The sequence below is a fragment of the Pteronotus mesoamericanus genome, unplaced genomic scaffold, assembly GCF_021234165.1.
Source record: "Pteronotus mesoamericanus isolate MK-2021 breed Mesoamerican mustached bat unplaced genomic scaffold, CSHL_Meso_final contig_134, whole genome shotgun sequence".
Lineage (NCBI taxonomy): Eukaryota > Metazoa > Chordata > Mammalia > Chiroptera > Mormoopidae > Pteronotus > Pteronotus mesoamericanus.
In genome coordinates this window covers 681,458-695,483 of record NW_026555061.1, presented here as the reverse complement: position 1 = coordinate 695,483, position 14,026 = coordinate 681,458, and the positions used below count along the sequence as shown (strand labels likewise).

At 64.4% G+C, this 14,026-nt stretch overlaps 1 protein-coding gene across 1 annotated transcript in view; it reads left to right on the top strand.

The window, feature by feature from the left end:
* The window catches only part of SMOC2 (SPARC related modular calcium binding 2), a 212,518-nt gene that overhangs the window by 17,535 nt on the left and 180,957 nt on the right, over nt 1-14,026 (top strand). The window contains exon 2 of the mRNA XM_054595203.1: nt 9,726-9,897. Coding sequence (XP_054451178.1) covers nt 9,726-9,897 — 172 coding nt within the window. The remainder of the gene's footprint in view (nt 1-9,725; nt 9,898-14,026) is intronic.

Genomic DNA, 14,026 nt, shown 5'->3' with positions numbered 1-14,026 from the left:
GAAAATAAGGATGCGCATTATGCATGGGTAGTACTAATTCCTTATGTATATAAATGTTTTAAATTCTTTTATTTATGCTTATGTGTTAAAAGTGTAACCCTAGAAAGCAGTACCGATACCCATATGCAACATAGTATCCTGGAATACGATAATTGGTTTTCTTCCTAAATATAAATAAATAATCGAATTAAAAAATTAAAACGAAAGATTTTTTCCCCTGAAAGTTTGGGCCAAAACTGCGGGTGTGCAGTGCACACAGGAGGGCATTACACATGGCAAAGTACGGCACTTTTTTTCCGGAAAAATGTGGAAACCCTGATCTTTTCCGTGACGTCAGGGATGCTTCGGGTGTTTCGCCGTCTGTCTTGTTCTGTGTTCCTTGGTTCTTGCCACTCAGACTGTTTAGACCTGAACCCCCAAGGGAACTGCTGTTCAGAAACGTGGCTGGAGGCTGCCCGGTGGCCTCTGTGTTTTGCCGGCCAGCGGCCGTGGACGCGGGGCGTTGGGAGCCCTGAGCGCGTGGGGTGCTCCACGGGCCCTGCGCAGCCTGGACCTGGGGCGCGGACTCCGTCTCCCTCACAGGCCTCGCTGTTCTCCCGGTTTGACGTTGCTCCAGGCGCACGGGTCTGAATCTTGGCGAGGCTGTTAATCGTTACACCAGATGTTATTAAGAACGGCCGTTCCTCCGGAGCCTCCTGGGTGAATTTATTCTTTATGAGACAGCGAAGCGCAGGGTGTGGAGCCAGCACGCGGCGTGGGTGGGGGCCAGCGCCGTGTGGTCGGTCCCCACCCCAGCCCGGGGTGCAGGGGTGCGGGGTGAGAATCCACTTGGCAAGGAGATGGACGCACTGGCTGGGCCCCTCCCTGCCCCCGCCCGGTGCCTCTGTGCTCAGACCGCACCAGCAGCTCCGGCGCCGCTTTTCAAGGACAAGGAGCCTGCCTGCCCCCGTGGGATAAATGGGGACCCTGGGGATGGCCTTGACACATCCTCGCCATCAGGAAGACGGGGACCCTTGTGTTTCTCTGGGCCAGGCAACCCTGCAGGCCGGTGGAACCGGCCTAGAGCCGCCAGTGCCAGCGCGCAGCCCCGAGGCTGGCGGGGACCCCAGGGCGGAGCAGGGCGCTGGCCCCCAGCCCCAGGGCCTCTGGGACGTGAGGGAGAGGTCAGCTCAGCCAGGATCAGGGCACTGGCCTCGTTGACCAGGGTGCTTTTTAACAACATGCAGAGCCTGTGTCCATTGCGTGGGCGGCCGCAGGCTGGGGCTTCTGATTCTCTGGGTAAACCACGGAATCGGGGTGCCACAGAGACCAGCACCACCCTGCTCACCTGCCGTCCTTTCTGGGGCGTGGCCCCCGGGGGCTGTGCCCGGCCCTGGGGTGGCCGGCGGCCCCCCCCATGGCGTTTCGTGTCTCTGCCGCTGGCGGCCGTCGGCCCCGCAGGACCGTCCGGTGCCGCCGTTTTCCTCTGAGGAACTGAGCTCTCACGGTGCCTCTTCCTCACGTCTCACCGCTCTGTGACACATGGGCCATGCGTGCGTCAGGGATGCTCTGAGCACCTCCCGAGAAGCGACCCGGGCACTCACAGCGTGGCGAGACGTCTGTGGTTCACGAGGGCACGAGGCGTGACTGGCGGCGGGGCGGCTGGGAGGCGCCCCATGACCGCGGGCCGGGCAGGGCCGTGTCCGCACCAAGCTCACCTGCTCCGAGACTCCCGGCCCGGCCCTCGGGGCCTCCTCCCGCCCCCGGTCCCTTCCCCTCGCCGCGCTGTCTCACGTCCCCGCTCCGCTCCGCAGGGACGGCCGCCTCTGCCCTGGCCGGCGGGTCTGGCCTCTGAGGACCCCACGTGGCCTCTCTGGCCCGCGGTCCCGCCGGCCGGCTCCTCTCCGTGCTGCCGGCCCCACGGTCCCTTGGGGGCCCCTCGGCCGCCCCTCGTTCCCGGGGCAGAAGCCTGCCGGCTTTCGTCCTCTCCCTGGAGCGTGTCTCTGTGCTCTGTAATTAAAGGTGCGGCTGTCCAGATATTTGTTTGGAAACACGATCTTCCTCCCTCGGCGTTGTGTTGTTGGTACTGTACTGTGGAATGTGTCGCGACCGGTCCCTTTGCAGCTGTTCCTTTAAGAGTCGGGATGCGCGGGCACTAGTGCGAGAACGCGCTGCCCTGCGCTCCAGCGTCCAGGCCGCCACGCCCGGCACAGGGCCCCGCACAGGTGCCCTTGAGAGCCGAGAGGCCGCCGGTGCAGTGGGGCAACAAACGTGGCCTTTCACGGAACGTCCATGAACTTGCGTGTAGGCCGCTCGCAGGGCTAATGGTGCCCGCAGTGGACTGTGCGGAACGGGGGCTCCGAGCCAGCTCTGCGCCTGCCTTACCCGGGGCGGGGCAGCCTCCCTGTTGGGCGACAGAGGCGCCGGCAGCGGGGGCGGCGGCCGGGCTTCCGCGTCTGTCTGTCTGTCTGTCTGTCTGTGTGTCTCCCAGACCGTCCTGTGCAGGTCCGTCACGGCGGCGGCTGTGAGTCGCGATCACGCAGTGGCAGGGGAGGCCGCGATTCGGGGAACTGTGAGGAGACGTCGTCCCGAGGACCCGAGGCCGGGCCGCCTCCTAACGCCCTGGACGGCTAGAAAGTGCGCAGCCTGTGTCGTGCGTGACCCATGGTGATGGGGACAGCAGCCTGTTCCCAGGGATGATGCCGGCCAGCGGCCAGCGAGGAGGGGGACCCGAGCAGAGCTGGGGCAGCGGAACAGCAGGGGCGCCTGTCACCCGTCCCCCGGCCCCTCTTCTGTGCAACTTCCCGAGGCTTCTTTCCAAAACGTGCTCCTGGGTGGGGGGGTCCCTGGGGCCCTCGGGGCTGTTGTCTTGGAGGGAGACCACCCGGCCGGCGCCTCGGGCCCGGTGTCCTGCTGCGTGTGGTGCCGTGGGGGCCGGGGCCGGGGCCGGGTCCGGGTCCGCAGGCCTTGTCTGGCTCCGGCCGCCTCCCTATGAGCTGGGTGAGCCCCCGGGGGCCATGGTCTCTCAGAGCCCCCGCGAGCCTTGCCACCTGCCCTCGTCCCTGCCCGGGGGCCGCCTCTCTCTGCACCTGCCCCCAGGGCCCCGAGCAAGGGCGCAGGCTCGGTCGTCACCAAGGAAGGGACTCGGCCTCCTTCCCCAGGTGGCCACACTGCGGGCCGGTGTCTGGGCCGCGTTCGGAGGACGCGCGTGTGGGGAGGTGAGGGCCCCTTCCTCAAGGACCCTCTGCCCTCGCCCCAGCTGCCGGGTGTGCAGGTCCCGGGGCGCCCTCGCTGGCCGCGGTCCGGGAGGGCTGCGCCGGGACACGCCCTTGTCAGGCCCTATCGCGCTGCAGGTCCTTGCCAAGCACCTGCTTTGTGCACGGACTTGTTGGGGGAGCCCCCTGCCCGGGACACTGGTGGCCACCTCGGTGCTGTGATCTTGTTAGCTGTTCAGCAACGCCCTTCCTTTCAAATCCCTTCCCGGGTGCACCTCTGGCCCCCGGGGAGGCCAAGACCCTGAGCCCAGGGAAAGATGGGGCTGGGCTGCGGTTTGCAGGGGCGTCGTGGCCGCCCCGAGGCCCCCTGGCGTCTGGTGCAGACTTGGCCCGGGTGCTGCCTGGCCTGCTCAGCGACCAGAGGCCCCCGGCTGCTGTGTGACATGCTCGTTCGCAGACACTTGTCTCGCACTGTTAGAAAGTACGGTGACCCGGGCGGACGAACGGCCTCGGCCGCGTCCCCCGCCGCGGGCTCTTTCACCTGCGTCCTGGCCGGCGGGCGGCCTCCCCGGCCGCCGCGGTACGTCTGCCTCCCCCTCGGGCCCTTCCGTGCGGTGTCCCGTGGGAGCGACGTCACCGGGCGGCTCACAGCCTCCAGGGAGGTCTGGCTGCGGAACAGGCGCTGGTGTGTGGGCCTTGGGAAGCGCCGCCCTGCTTCGCAGGTTCCTCTGAGGTTCTCTAACATGCGTTGCAGTGTAATTTGCTCTCAATGCCTGGAAATGAGCAGGAGCCTTAAAAGAGAACGCCTGGCTGGAGGCCTCTGGAAACGTCCTTCCGCCCGCGGGCGCGTTGGAGGTCCCCGGGGTCTGTCCTCCCGTTTGGCTGCCCCGGGAAGCGCCGGCGGGGAGGGGTTCCTGAGCAACGCGGTCGGTGAAATGGAGCTGCATTCTGGACACCGGCGCCGGGCCCCCAGGGCTGCGCGGCCCCCACGGGACGCACGGCCCCGCAGGCGTGCTCGGCCGGCCGGTCCAGGGTCCGCGGCACCTGTCACACCTCTGGGGGCAGCGTGTGCGAGCAGGGCCCAGGGCGCCGTGCGCTCCTCCCGCCCGGGTGCTGTGCGTGGAGTCCCCGGGTCCGCCGGCCCGAGGGTCAGGGTGGGACCCGGCACTGCCTGGTGGACCGCCCGCTGCCCCGCTGACCGCCAGCACTGAGCCGCGGGGATTCCTGTGGGCGCCGCGAGTGGGCCGCTGAGAAAACGCTTAACGCTGACTCCCAAGGCCGAGGTACCCTTCGGCCTTTAGACACTTCTCACCTCACCGACGTCATCGTGTCCCGGGACGTACCCTCCAGACCGATGCCTGTTTGTGACGTCCCTGAAGGGCGGGGCCCCGTCCGGTCTCCCAGAGGCGCAGGGACAGAGCCCCCAGGGCACGAGGCACCCAGGACTCGGGGGGGAGTGAGCGCTGAGCTGGGGGGCGGGGGCACGTCACGTGTTCCCGCGCAGCCGCAGCGCACACGGCTGCGCGCGCCCGCGGCCCGGCCCTCCCGGCGCCCTCGGACCCGCGCCCGTCCCCGAGCCTCCGGGTTCTGCGGCCGCACCCCCGCGGCTGCGGCCCTGTGGCTCTTCGGGCAGCGCGCGTGTTCGGAGCGCCGGCTGTAGGCTGCGTGCGGCGCTGGGCGCTGGGGCCTCCGGGACGGACGCACGTCGTCCCTGCCCTGTGCGCGTTCCGGTCCCACGGGCTCCGAAGCACTTGGCCGAGCGTCCACCGCAACGTTCTCCCGTGTCTCAGCTCTCCTGGCTCATGAATCTGGGGCCTGAGGAAACGTGGAAGTTGTTAAACACTCACGTGGCCTGTTTCTGGATCCTCAGCGGGACCCTGCGGGCAGAGCCGGCCTCAGCCTGCGGGGAGCGGAGGGGAGCGGAGGGGAGCGGAGACCCCGCAAAGGCTCATGAACACGCCAGCGGCCGGGGCCTGGGGGGCCCTCCGCCCGAGGGTCTGGCTCACGGCAGCATCCGCGCCGCCGCGCCGCCGCGTGTTTGGGTGTGTTCGCAGGCTCTGCCCATGTGGACAAGGACCCACGGGAATAACGACTGGGTGTCCACCAAGGTGATTTTTATTGTGAAAGACAGTCTTGCATCAAGGTAACACCCGGTGTGATACTTGAGAAGAATTTTAGAATAATATGATTTGTACTGAATTTAAATAAATACTTGTCAGGAACCACGAATACACCAAGAGATTTCTTGACTGAAGTACTAACGGCAGCGTTTTCATTACTGATGTGAGTCCTGGTGTGAGGCAGGGGCGGGACATAAATAAGAAAACACTGTGGGGGAGAAGAGGTTTGCGGGGCGGGAAGTACAGGCAGCGCCCCGCGGCCCCCCCCCCCCCCCCCCCCCGCCCCCCGGGCAGCACACGCCCCGGGACGGAGCTGCAGGGACTCTGGGAGCGGTCGGGTCGGGGGCCAGGAGCCTCACAGCCTTCGAGGGGCTCGGGGGGCCTTTGGGGGTCTGTTCCAGCAGGGCAGCAGGGGTGCCCGCGGCCGGGGCGTCCCCGGTCTCGGCTCCCTGGGTCTGAACAGGGGTTTCCCCGTCGCCCGCCCACAGGAAGCCCCGGAGCCCGTGCCCCCGGGCACCCCAGCCGGGCTGGGGCCACTGCGTTTCCCGCGGTTTGTCTAAGTCCTGAGAGGCCTGTCGCGGTTCCCACGCCCGGCGCACGGCTCTCTGGTGTGCGGCCCCCGGGGGACGCTGCTCCAGCCCATGTCTCCCTGTCACCTGTCTGCCCCGTCGGGTCCTCTCCGGCCGTGACAGGGGCCTCCCTTCCACTGACCCTGGGAAATGAGTCCTCATTTCCTTCCTGCGTCTTTCTTGAGGAGCCTGACGCCCCCTCTGGACATGGCGCTCACGCGTGGCCCCGGGTTGGCCGCCCTCTCGGTCTCCAGCCCCAGCCGGACCCTCCTTTGAGCTCTTACTCTCCTGGGGACGGTGAAATGCCCGACAAACTCAGAGTCAAATTATTTCATAACTTCACTTCAAGCTGGACCTGGCTTCTGAGGGATCCTAGAAAGAGGAGGCTTTCTCCTTAGAGTGTGTAAAAAGGGGGCAAAGACAGCAAAATACTGAAGTGGGTATTTTTTTAAACACAGACAAATTGGTTTGTATTACTTCCAGCAAAGGAACGCACGGCTGAGTGAATGAGTGAGTGTGTGAGTGCGTGAACGCGTGAACGGCGGCAGCACCGTCTCTGGGAGGAAACACCCGCAGCAACACGCCTTCCACGTGGCCTCGAAGCTGCAGGAAGAGGCTCAGAACAACCTCCGCGTCGACAGCATCGGTAGCGTCGGCTGGGTTCTCCGTTTGACTGACGAAGCTGCGCAGGCCCTGGGACGGAGGAGTCACGCTTTGGGGCCGGGTGCGCTGGGAGCCACCTGCCGCGGTTGCTGCGGTTGCCCGCGCGGCCCTCACAGCACCCCGGCCCCCCTCCTGGCGTGTGAGCCGCGCCCCTGGACCGGGCGGGCGCCCGGGAAGCTGCCCGGCCTTCGGGGCCTGGTGCGCAGAGGTGCTCGCCTTGTGGGCCTCTCGGGGCCTCTCCTCAGCACTCCCCCCGCCCCCGCACGTCGCCCCACATCGTAACCGGTAAAAAACGTCTTCCATCACCCTGATGGCGGGGAAGTCCACAGTGTGAAGGTTTGAAGAACGTTTTAACCTGTTTCTTAAACGTTTTGATTTCGTTCCAACTTTTTCTGGCTTAAACCCATGCATTTATTAAGCAAAATGTAGATCACGTGCCGATCCACTTGTGTCTGACCCGCTCTCGGGGCAGTGGGGGCCGTGGGGTGCAGACGCTGCGAGCACCCCCCCGCGCCCCTCCCCCTCGCGCACCTGTGCAAACAGCCTGGCTGTGTGGGAACAGAGAGGCGGCGGCCTCCTGGGCTGGTGGTTTTGTTAATAGTGTTGCTCAAGGTCCAACTGATTTCATTCTAAGTTTGGCAACGTGCCTTTTATCTGAGCTCGTTTGAAACCTCTCCACCAAGCTGTTTCAATAAAGAGCAAATTCTTCAGGCGGGAAGGCTGCGTCTTCCCTGAAGGGCTTGGTTCCTTCCTCCAGCAGAAGCTCCCTCTTCTCTGTGCGTGGTCTCCCTTGGAATTTAATTGCTATTAAAAACAGGGAGGGGAACAACGTGTACAAAGTGTGTGTTCTCTGGTTTCCGACAAAGAATAGTCCCATTGTTAGTTCCACACCACCAAATTATCAAGAATTACGGTCAAATTCCAAACGCCTGAATGCTAGGGTTTTTTTTTTTTTTTTTTTTTTTTTTTGGTACAAAAGGGTGTAGAGTCTGTCTCTTTCCATTTGGAGAAAGTGATAATTAGATGTCTTACCCTACGTGTCTGCATTTCCTCACTTAGGGTGTCAGGAAATGCAGATAGACCACCTCTTCCACAGAAAAATGAGAGGATTTAGGTTATTCCGCCTTCTCATCATGAACAGAAGGTGGGGAGGCTCCTGCGTGAGGCTGGGTCCCGTGACGTGTTCACGTGTGCTCCGTGTTGTTGCCCTCCCCCGTCTCCCAGCCTCTCTGTCTCGCTCCCTCTCTGTCTCGGCCTCTGTCTGTCTGTCTGTCTGTCTGTCTGAAAGCTGTGCTGCGGGGCTGGCTGTGCTGTGAGGACGGGTCCCCGAGCTCTCCTGTGCCGGGGGGAAGGGGTGGCGGCGTCAGGACCACAGAGGGCAGGAGCGGCGTGTCCGCGGCAGACGGACTTCCCGGGGGGCGACCGGAGGGCCCCCTCCCCGCGAGCAGCGTGGCTGCAGGACGCCTTCGCCGCTGGGACCTCACGTCCACTCGCAGGAGAGACGGACGTGGGCCTGGACACTCCGCAGGGGCAGAGCTCAGCCCAGCGTGCTTGCATGCTCGCTCTGCCCATTTTGAAGTAAAAGAGCAAAGTTTTGCAAACCCAAAAAAGGCAATGATCTGTTTTCACTTGCCTGTCAGCCAAAACGAGCACAGATCGTTTTACCCAGAGAAGAATGAGGGCGTGCGGTGTGGGCTGGAAGCGCTCAGCAGGCCTCTCTCCTGGGCCCGGGGGCCCCGCTGGAGGGGACCCAGCGCCTCTGGGCGCTGCCCGCCCGCCTCGTGACCCTGGACCCTGCGTCAGGACCCTGGAGACGAGCTCGCGGGGCAGCATGTCCTGCTCCCACGGGGACTCGGACACACGTGCGCTGGGACCCGCAGGGTGCCGCCCCCTCCCGGGGCCCTGGCGTGGGTCTCCGAGGGGCCCCCCAGACTCCTGCTGCGAGCATGGCTCCCGGCTCAGTGTGCCCCCCACCCCGGGACCCTTCCTCCCCAAGACCTCCTCGCGGCTTCTGCTCTTGGTTAGCTTTTACACAGGGACCCTCAGGACGTCCGGGGGTAGGGGCGCCTTGGTATCCCTTCAAGCCGAGAACTCCCTGACGGGGAGCGAGCTGACAAGGGCTCCTGCAGCCCAGCCTGGAGTGGCCTGGGCCCTCGCGAGCCGCGCTCGGTCTGTCTCCTGAACGTGCTGGCAGGCAACCCTGTGCGGACACCGCAGGCCCCGCGGGCCCCGGGCGGCACGTGGCGACGCCACAGCCCTGACTCTCCCGTTCGCGCTTTCTTGCAACAAGTTGCTGGGGCCTCAGACGTCAGGGCCGGCGCCGCTGGGGGGCGCGACGTCCCAGCGACCGGAGCCTGGTGACGGTTCTGCTCCTCCTGCGCACGGAGCCTGCCTAGAGCTTCCTGCGACCCGCCTTCGTGGTGGCTGTCCTGCCTGGCGGGACGGAGGCCGGGGCCGGGCGGCGGCGGGGGCGGGGGCACCGTCCGTGGTGCGAGAAGGGCGGAGTGGGGGCTGCCGGCCGGACCCAGGGCCCGCGGGGACGCCGTCAGAGCTGAGTGGGAGGTTGGGGACGCAGGGGCCCTTCCTTAGGGGAGCCCAGTGCCCGACTCTGGGCAGCCACCTGTAGCTCCCCAGGTGAGGGCGGAGCCGGGTGGGTGCGGAGTAAGGTAGCAACTGCCGGGGAAGCGCGGCTGGTCAGGCCTCACGGCAGACAGCACGCGGTGCCTCCCGCGCACACACGGGCTGTTTCTCACGGCAGCTGGGGTTCAGCGGTCCGGCCCTGGGCTCTGACAGAGAGAAACTCTTGGTCATTGAGACCTTTTGAGACAGACGTCAGTGTAGAATTTTCAGAGGCCACGCCGGCCGGGTGGCTCCGCTGGTTGGAGCGTTGTCCCACGCACCCCAAGGTTGCGGGTTCGAGCGGGTTCGATCCGCAGCAGCACACGTGCAGGAGGCAACTGATCGACGTTTCTCTCTCACATTGATGTTTCTTTCTCTAAAACCAATAAATGTATATATTGAAAAAAACCCACAAAGCAAACCAGAATTTTCAGAGGTTTCCCTGGCGTTTCCGGCAGTGCTTTCCGGACGTGAGGTGGCCTCTGCTCGTTGTTTGCATTCTGCGGCTCTGCAGAAGACGTTTCTTTACATTTATCTGGCTTCTTTCTTTTCCCCCGAAGTTTCTGAGAGTTGATCAAGACAAAGACAAAGACTGCAGCCTGGACTGCGGGAGCTCCCCGCAGAGACCCCTCTGCGCGTCCGACGGGAGGACCTTCCTGTCCCGCTGTGAGTTCCAGCGTGCCAAGTGCAAGGACCCCCAGCTAGAAATCGCGTACCGAGGAAACTGCCGAGGTGAGTGTGCGCGTGGTCATGCAGCCACCGGGGATCCAGTGTCGCAAGGCAGGCCCGCAGGCTTTATGTGCATCTTTCCTATGTTTTTATGTGCGAGGACCTACGATGTTTCTGTTGGCAAATTTTTTTCGGAGCACATAAGGAAGAAGGAGGATTTCTATGACTTGAGAGTGGAGTCATTTTTCACTTGATTCGCGCTCGCTTTCCTTAGCGTGATGCATGACATCACGACGCAAATTTACCCACGGGTTTCACAGAACATTTCCAAAGTCCCCCAAAATTGTTCTCCCCGATGTCGATGCTGTTTGTGCCTCTTTCTCATTTCGCCTGTTAGCCGGGGACGTACATAGCGGCACGGCCGTCTTCCGTGGTGCTTTCGGTGCTAATTCTGCATGTGTGATCCCTGAGAGTCAGAGGGAGTGCCCGGCAGCACGCGTGCCGTGAGACACGACGGGCCTCCCACGCTGACGAAGGGCTGGACTCGGCTGGACAGGCTGGTGTTTCAAACACAAACACGGTCGTGTTCGGAAAGAGGTTTAACCTTCTCTTCCTTACTATCCAGGAGAAGAGACCCCATGGAGCTTTTGAGACGGAGTCCTCGTTGTCTCCTGACAGACTCAAATGTCCCCGTAGGCAGAGCCCTGGTCGCAGCCTCGGGCTTGGTCAGGCGGTGCCCAGCCTGCCCTGAGGCCGTGTCCCAGGTGACAGCCTTGGGCCACTCCTGTGCATGGCAGAGACAGAAGCTTGGCTCTTTCTTAGGCCTGGGCTCGGCTCCTTGCACACCTGGGGGCAGCTCCACGTTCCAGTGCTGGGGCCTCCAATTCCGGGGCCTCTGTCTGCGCCCCACAGGCTTGTCACCTGACACGCGCTGCTGCCCTCCACGGGCACCGGGCGGGGAGGCCGGCTCCCTCCCAGCATGCACCTGGGCACTGCTCGTCGCTGAGGGTTACAGGTTATTGAGGCTCTTCCGACCCTTGGGCTTTGTTCAAGGTCAGTGTCTCAGGACCCTTGGCATCGGGGCCCTGAGAGGCTGGGGGCAGGGCTGAGGCAGGTGGCAGGCGCGCGGGCGGAGACCCGGGAGCTGCCGAGCTCCTGACGCCGAGCCCCACCCTTGCCCTGGTGTCAGGGCAGCCGCTGCCGGGCTGGGCGTCCTCCTCCGCATCTGCCGAGGGCGGCCTGAGGGCCCCGGAGCAGAAGCCTAGCTGGGGGCATCGCCTGGGGGGCCATCGCAGGGCGGCGGGGGGAGAAGGGTGAGGGGAGGAGGGAGAGCGGCAGTGCTGGGTTCGGGACCTTGTTCCTCCCGGGGGGGTGGGAGAGCCACAGGTGGCTGAGGCAGGGAAAGGGGGGGTGGACGTGAGCAGCACTGAGCACGTGACATGGCCCCTGCCCCCCGCACCTCCCCGGGGCCCCCAACCGGGGCGCCTGGGCGCCAGGTGACGGCACCATCACGGCCCAGCTGGAGGGCGTCCCCAACCCTGGCCTGCTCCACAGGGACGCGCGCAATGAAGGGATCCGTCGCTTCCAGGCGGAAAAAGTAATGTTAGTTCCGTCTCCCTGTGCTGTGGTGTCCACACGTCCGTGGGAAGGTGGCGCCACCGCGTGCTGTGGCCGCAGTGACACCCGTTGTCTGCGCGGAGCCACGAGGAGCGACTGCAGAATAAATGTGAATGGCGGGCGGTCGCTGCGGAGGAGTCCCTGGAAGCCACTGCCCATGCCGACTGCCTGGGAGGGCGGGAGCCGGGGGAGTTGTGGCCAAGTCTGAGGGTTATTGTTTTTTTCCATCCTGTGCTCCTTTGGGGAAGCCCATCGCCTGGGGTGGGAGGCCCTGAGGAGGCTTCCAGGTTCACCCCCCGCCTCAGCCCGGGCCTCTGGTGGCTGCGACGGACCAGCGATACTCGGGCCGGAGCCCACGCGGGGCCCCCTGTCCCGCAGGCTCCTGGGAGCCTCCTCCCTGGGACTCGGCCACGCCCACCCGCAGGGTCCAGGCTGGGTTCAGTGGGGCGGGCGGGTCTGAGTTAAACATGGGTCCTGTTTGGTGGCACGTCCGTGAGCCCACCCATGTCTGGGCTGAGCCCAGTGTTTCCAGGGTAATTACCTGGGAAAATTCCCCTGGTGGGGATTCTCATTCACTTCACCCAACAAATTTCATGCCATAAATTTGCAGCGCGCGCACACACACACACATACAAATGCGGGAACGGAGAAGCAGGTAAAAACAGAGCTCGCTTCACAAAAGCAAATTTAACTTAAATCAAAAGGATTAAAGGGAGAGAAGGCACAGACACCTGCCAACGTAAAAGCCACGTGTGTTGCCGTGTCGGCCGCCAAGGGCGGTCGACGCCGGGGTCACGGCAGCGAGAGCCTGGGCCGGGCGTTCGGTCCCCCCGCCGCCGGGCCGCGTGCGCCCTGGCGGCCCGGGTCTGGGTGCGGGCGCGAGTCCGCCCAGCGGGGCGTCCGTCTTTCTTCAGGGTCCCCCAGGCGCAGCCTTGTCCCCGGCTCCCGGCCCCCGGCCCCCGGCCGAAGTGGGGCCCGGCCGTAGGGGGCCCGTCCTTCACACGGGCTGACCCGGCTGCAGCTCCCGTCGGCTCCGGCCCGGCCTGAGCCCCAGTGTGGCCGGAGCGGCGCCCGGTGACTGGGTGGGCAGGGAGCGCCCCAGGCAACAGGCCAATTCCGACAATGCCGTGACCTCCCCGTGCTCTGCGGGTGCAGACCCGGCAGGGTCTACCCCACGCCCGGGCGGGGGCTTCCTTCTGAGTGTGGCGGGGGAGAGGGTCTGGCGTGTCCCTGACGTCACTTGTCACACAGGTGCCCATCCGGCGTCTCTCTGGGTCATCCCCGCGTGGCAGCTGGCCTGTGCGTCTCAGCGTGGACGTGCGAAGGGCTGAGCCGTCTGCCCTGAGGGCCACGTCACAGGTCTGCTGGGCGACAGTCCCACTGGCCTGTCCCTTTTGGACACTCTGTGTGGAAGTGACCTAACAGCTTTGGTCCCTGTTGGGCTGAAGTGTTTCACACGTGGCGCGTCAGAGCCGACGTGGGGGCTGAGCCGCGGGCCTGCAGTTACGCAGAAACCGGTAGAGTTTGTTTCCCCAGACTCAGCAAGTGCACTAATGTTTCCTTTTGATCGGAGACCCTCAGGGCTGTCTTTCTTTTCAACGAATTTCTGGCATGAAATCAAAAAGCTGACAGGAAAAAGAAGAAACATCAAACGTCAGGAGACCTTGGGACTGTTTTGAGATTTCTGGAAACAAAATCGTAAGGCGCGTGCGACAAGCGCAGCTGCCTCGAGGGTCCCCAGGGCTGAGCTCCACAGGGACCAGAGTGGGAGGGAAGGGACGTCGTTTCAAAATGCCTCCCGAGGGTCGCCCACTGCGTGCGGCTGGTGTCTCCCAGGCACTGTCGTGGTCACTCTCCGGGGCCCGCCTGAGCGCATGTGTGACCGCAGGACAGGACAGGCAGGCGTCAGCGATGCGGCCGCGGGGGCGCGGATGACGAAGCAGCACTATTAACATCGCCGCTGTGATGCGCTCCCAGAGCTCTCCCCTTCCCCTGCAGGAGCCCCAGCACAGCTCAGACACGGGTGCGTCCTCTGCCTGCTCGTAGGGACCCTGCGGCGACCCTGACGAGGACGCTGCCAGCCCACGGCCTGCGCCGCGAGCCCCGTCCACTCCAACGAAGCGCTGACCCTTGCGCCTTCTGGGAACCGCATGCCCTCAGGCCCCGCAGCCCCCTCCTGGAGCCTTCTCTGCAGATGCGGGGCTGCTTAGGCCTTGGGGGTGGCGGTCAGAGTGGTCATTTGGGGTCGCGCCCTCCACCGGGGTGAGGGGTTCCCGCTGTGGCGAACGACAGCAACAACATGAGTCTCAGGAACGACGGAGGCCCAGCCCCGGGCCCGGGGGCCTCCTGTCCCTCAGGCAGAGCTGAGGCTCCTGGGCACGTTTTTGGAAACTCCCTGCGTCGTGCCCCAAGTTCATAGAAAAGCATTCGGCGACTGCCCGCGCCATCACGTGTTTCGATGGCACTGACGGCCCGGTTGCCGTCGGTGACCCATTTCCTGCAGAAGCGCGTGAGAGCCGGCTGGGTGCTGCAGTGCGGACTGGCGACAGTTTGCGGGTTCTCTGCACTGTGTCCT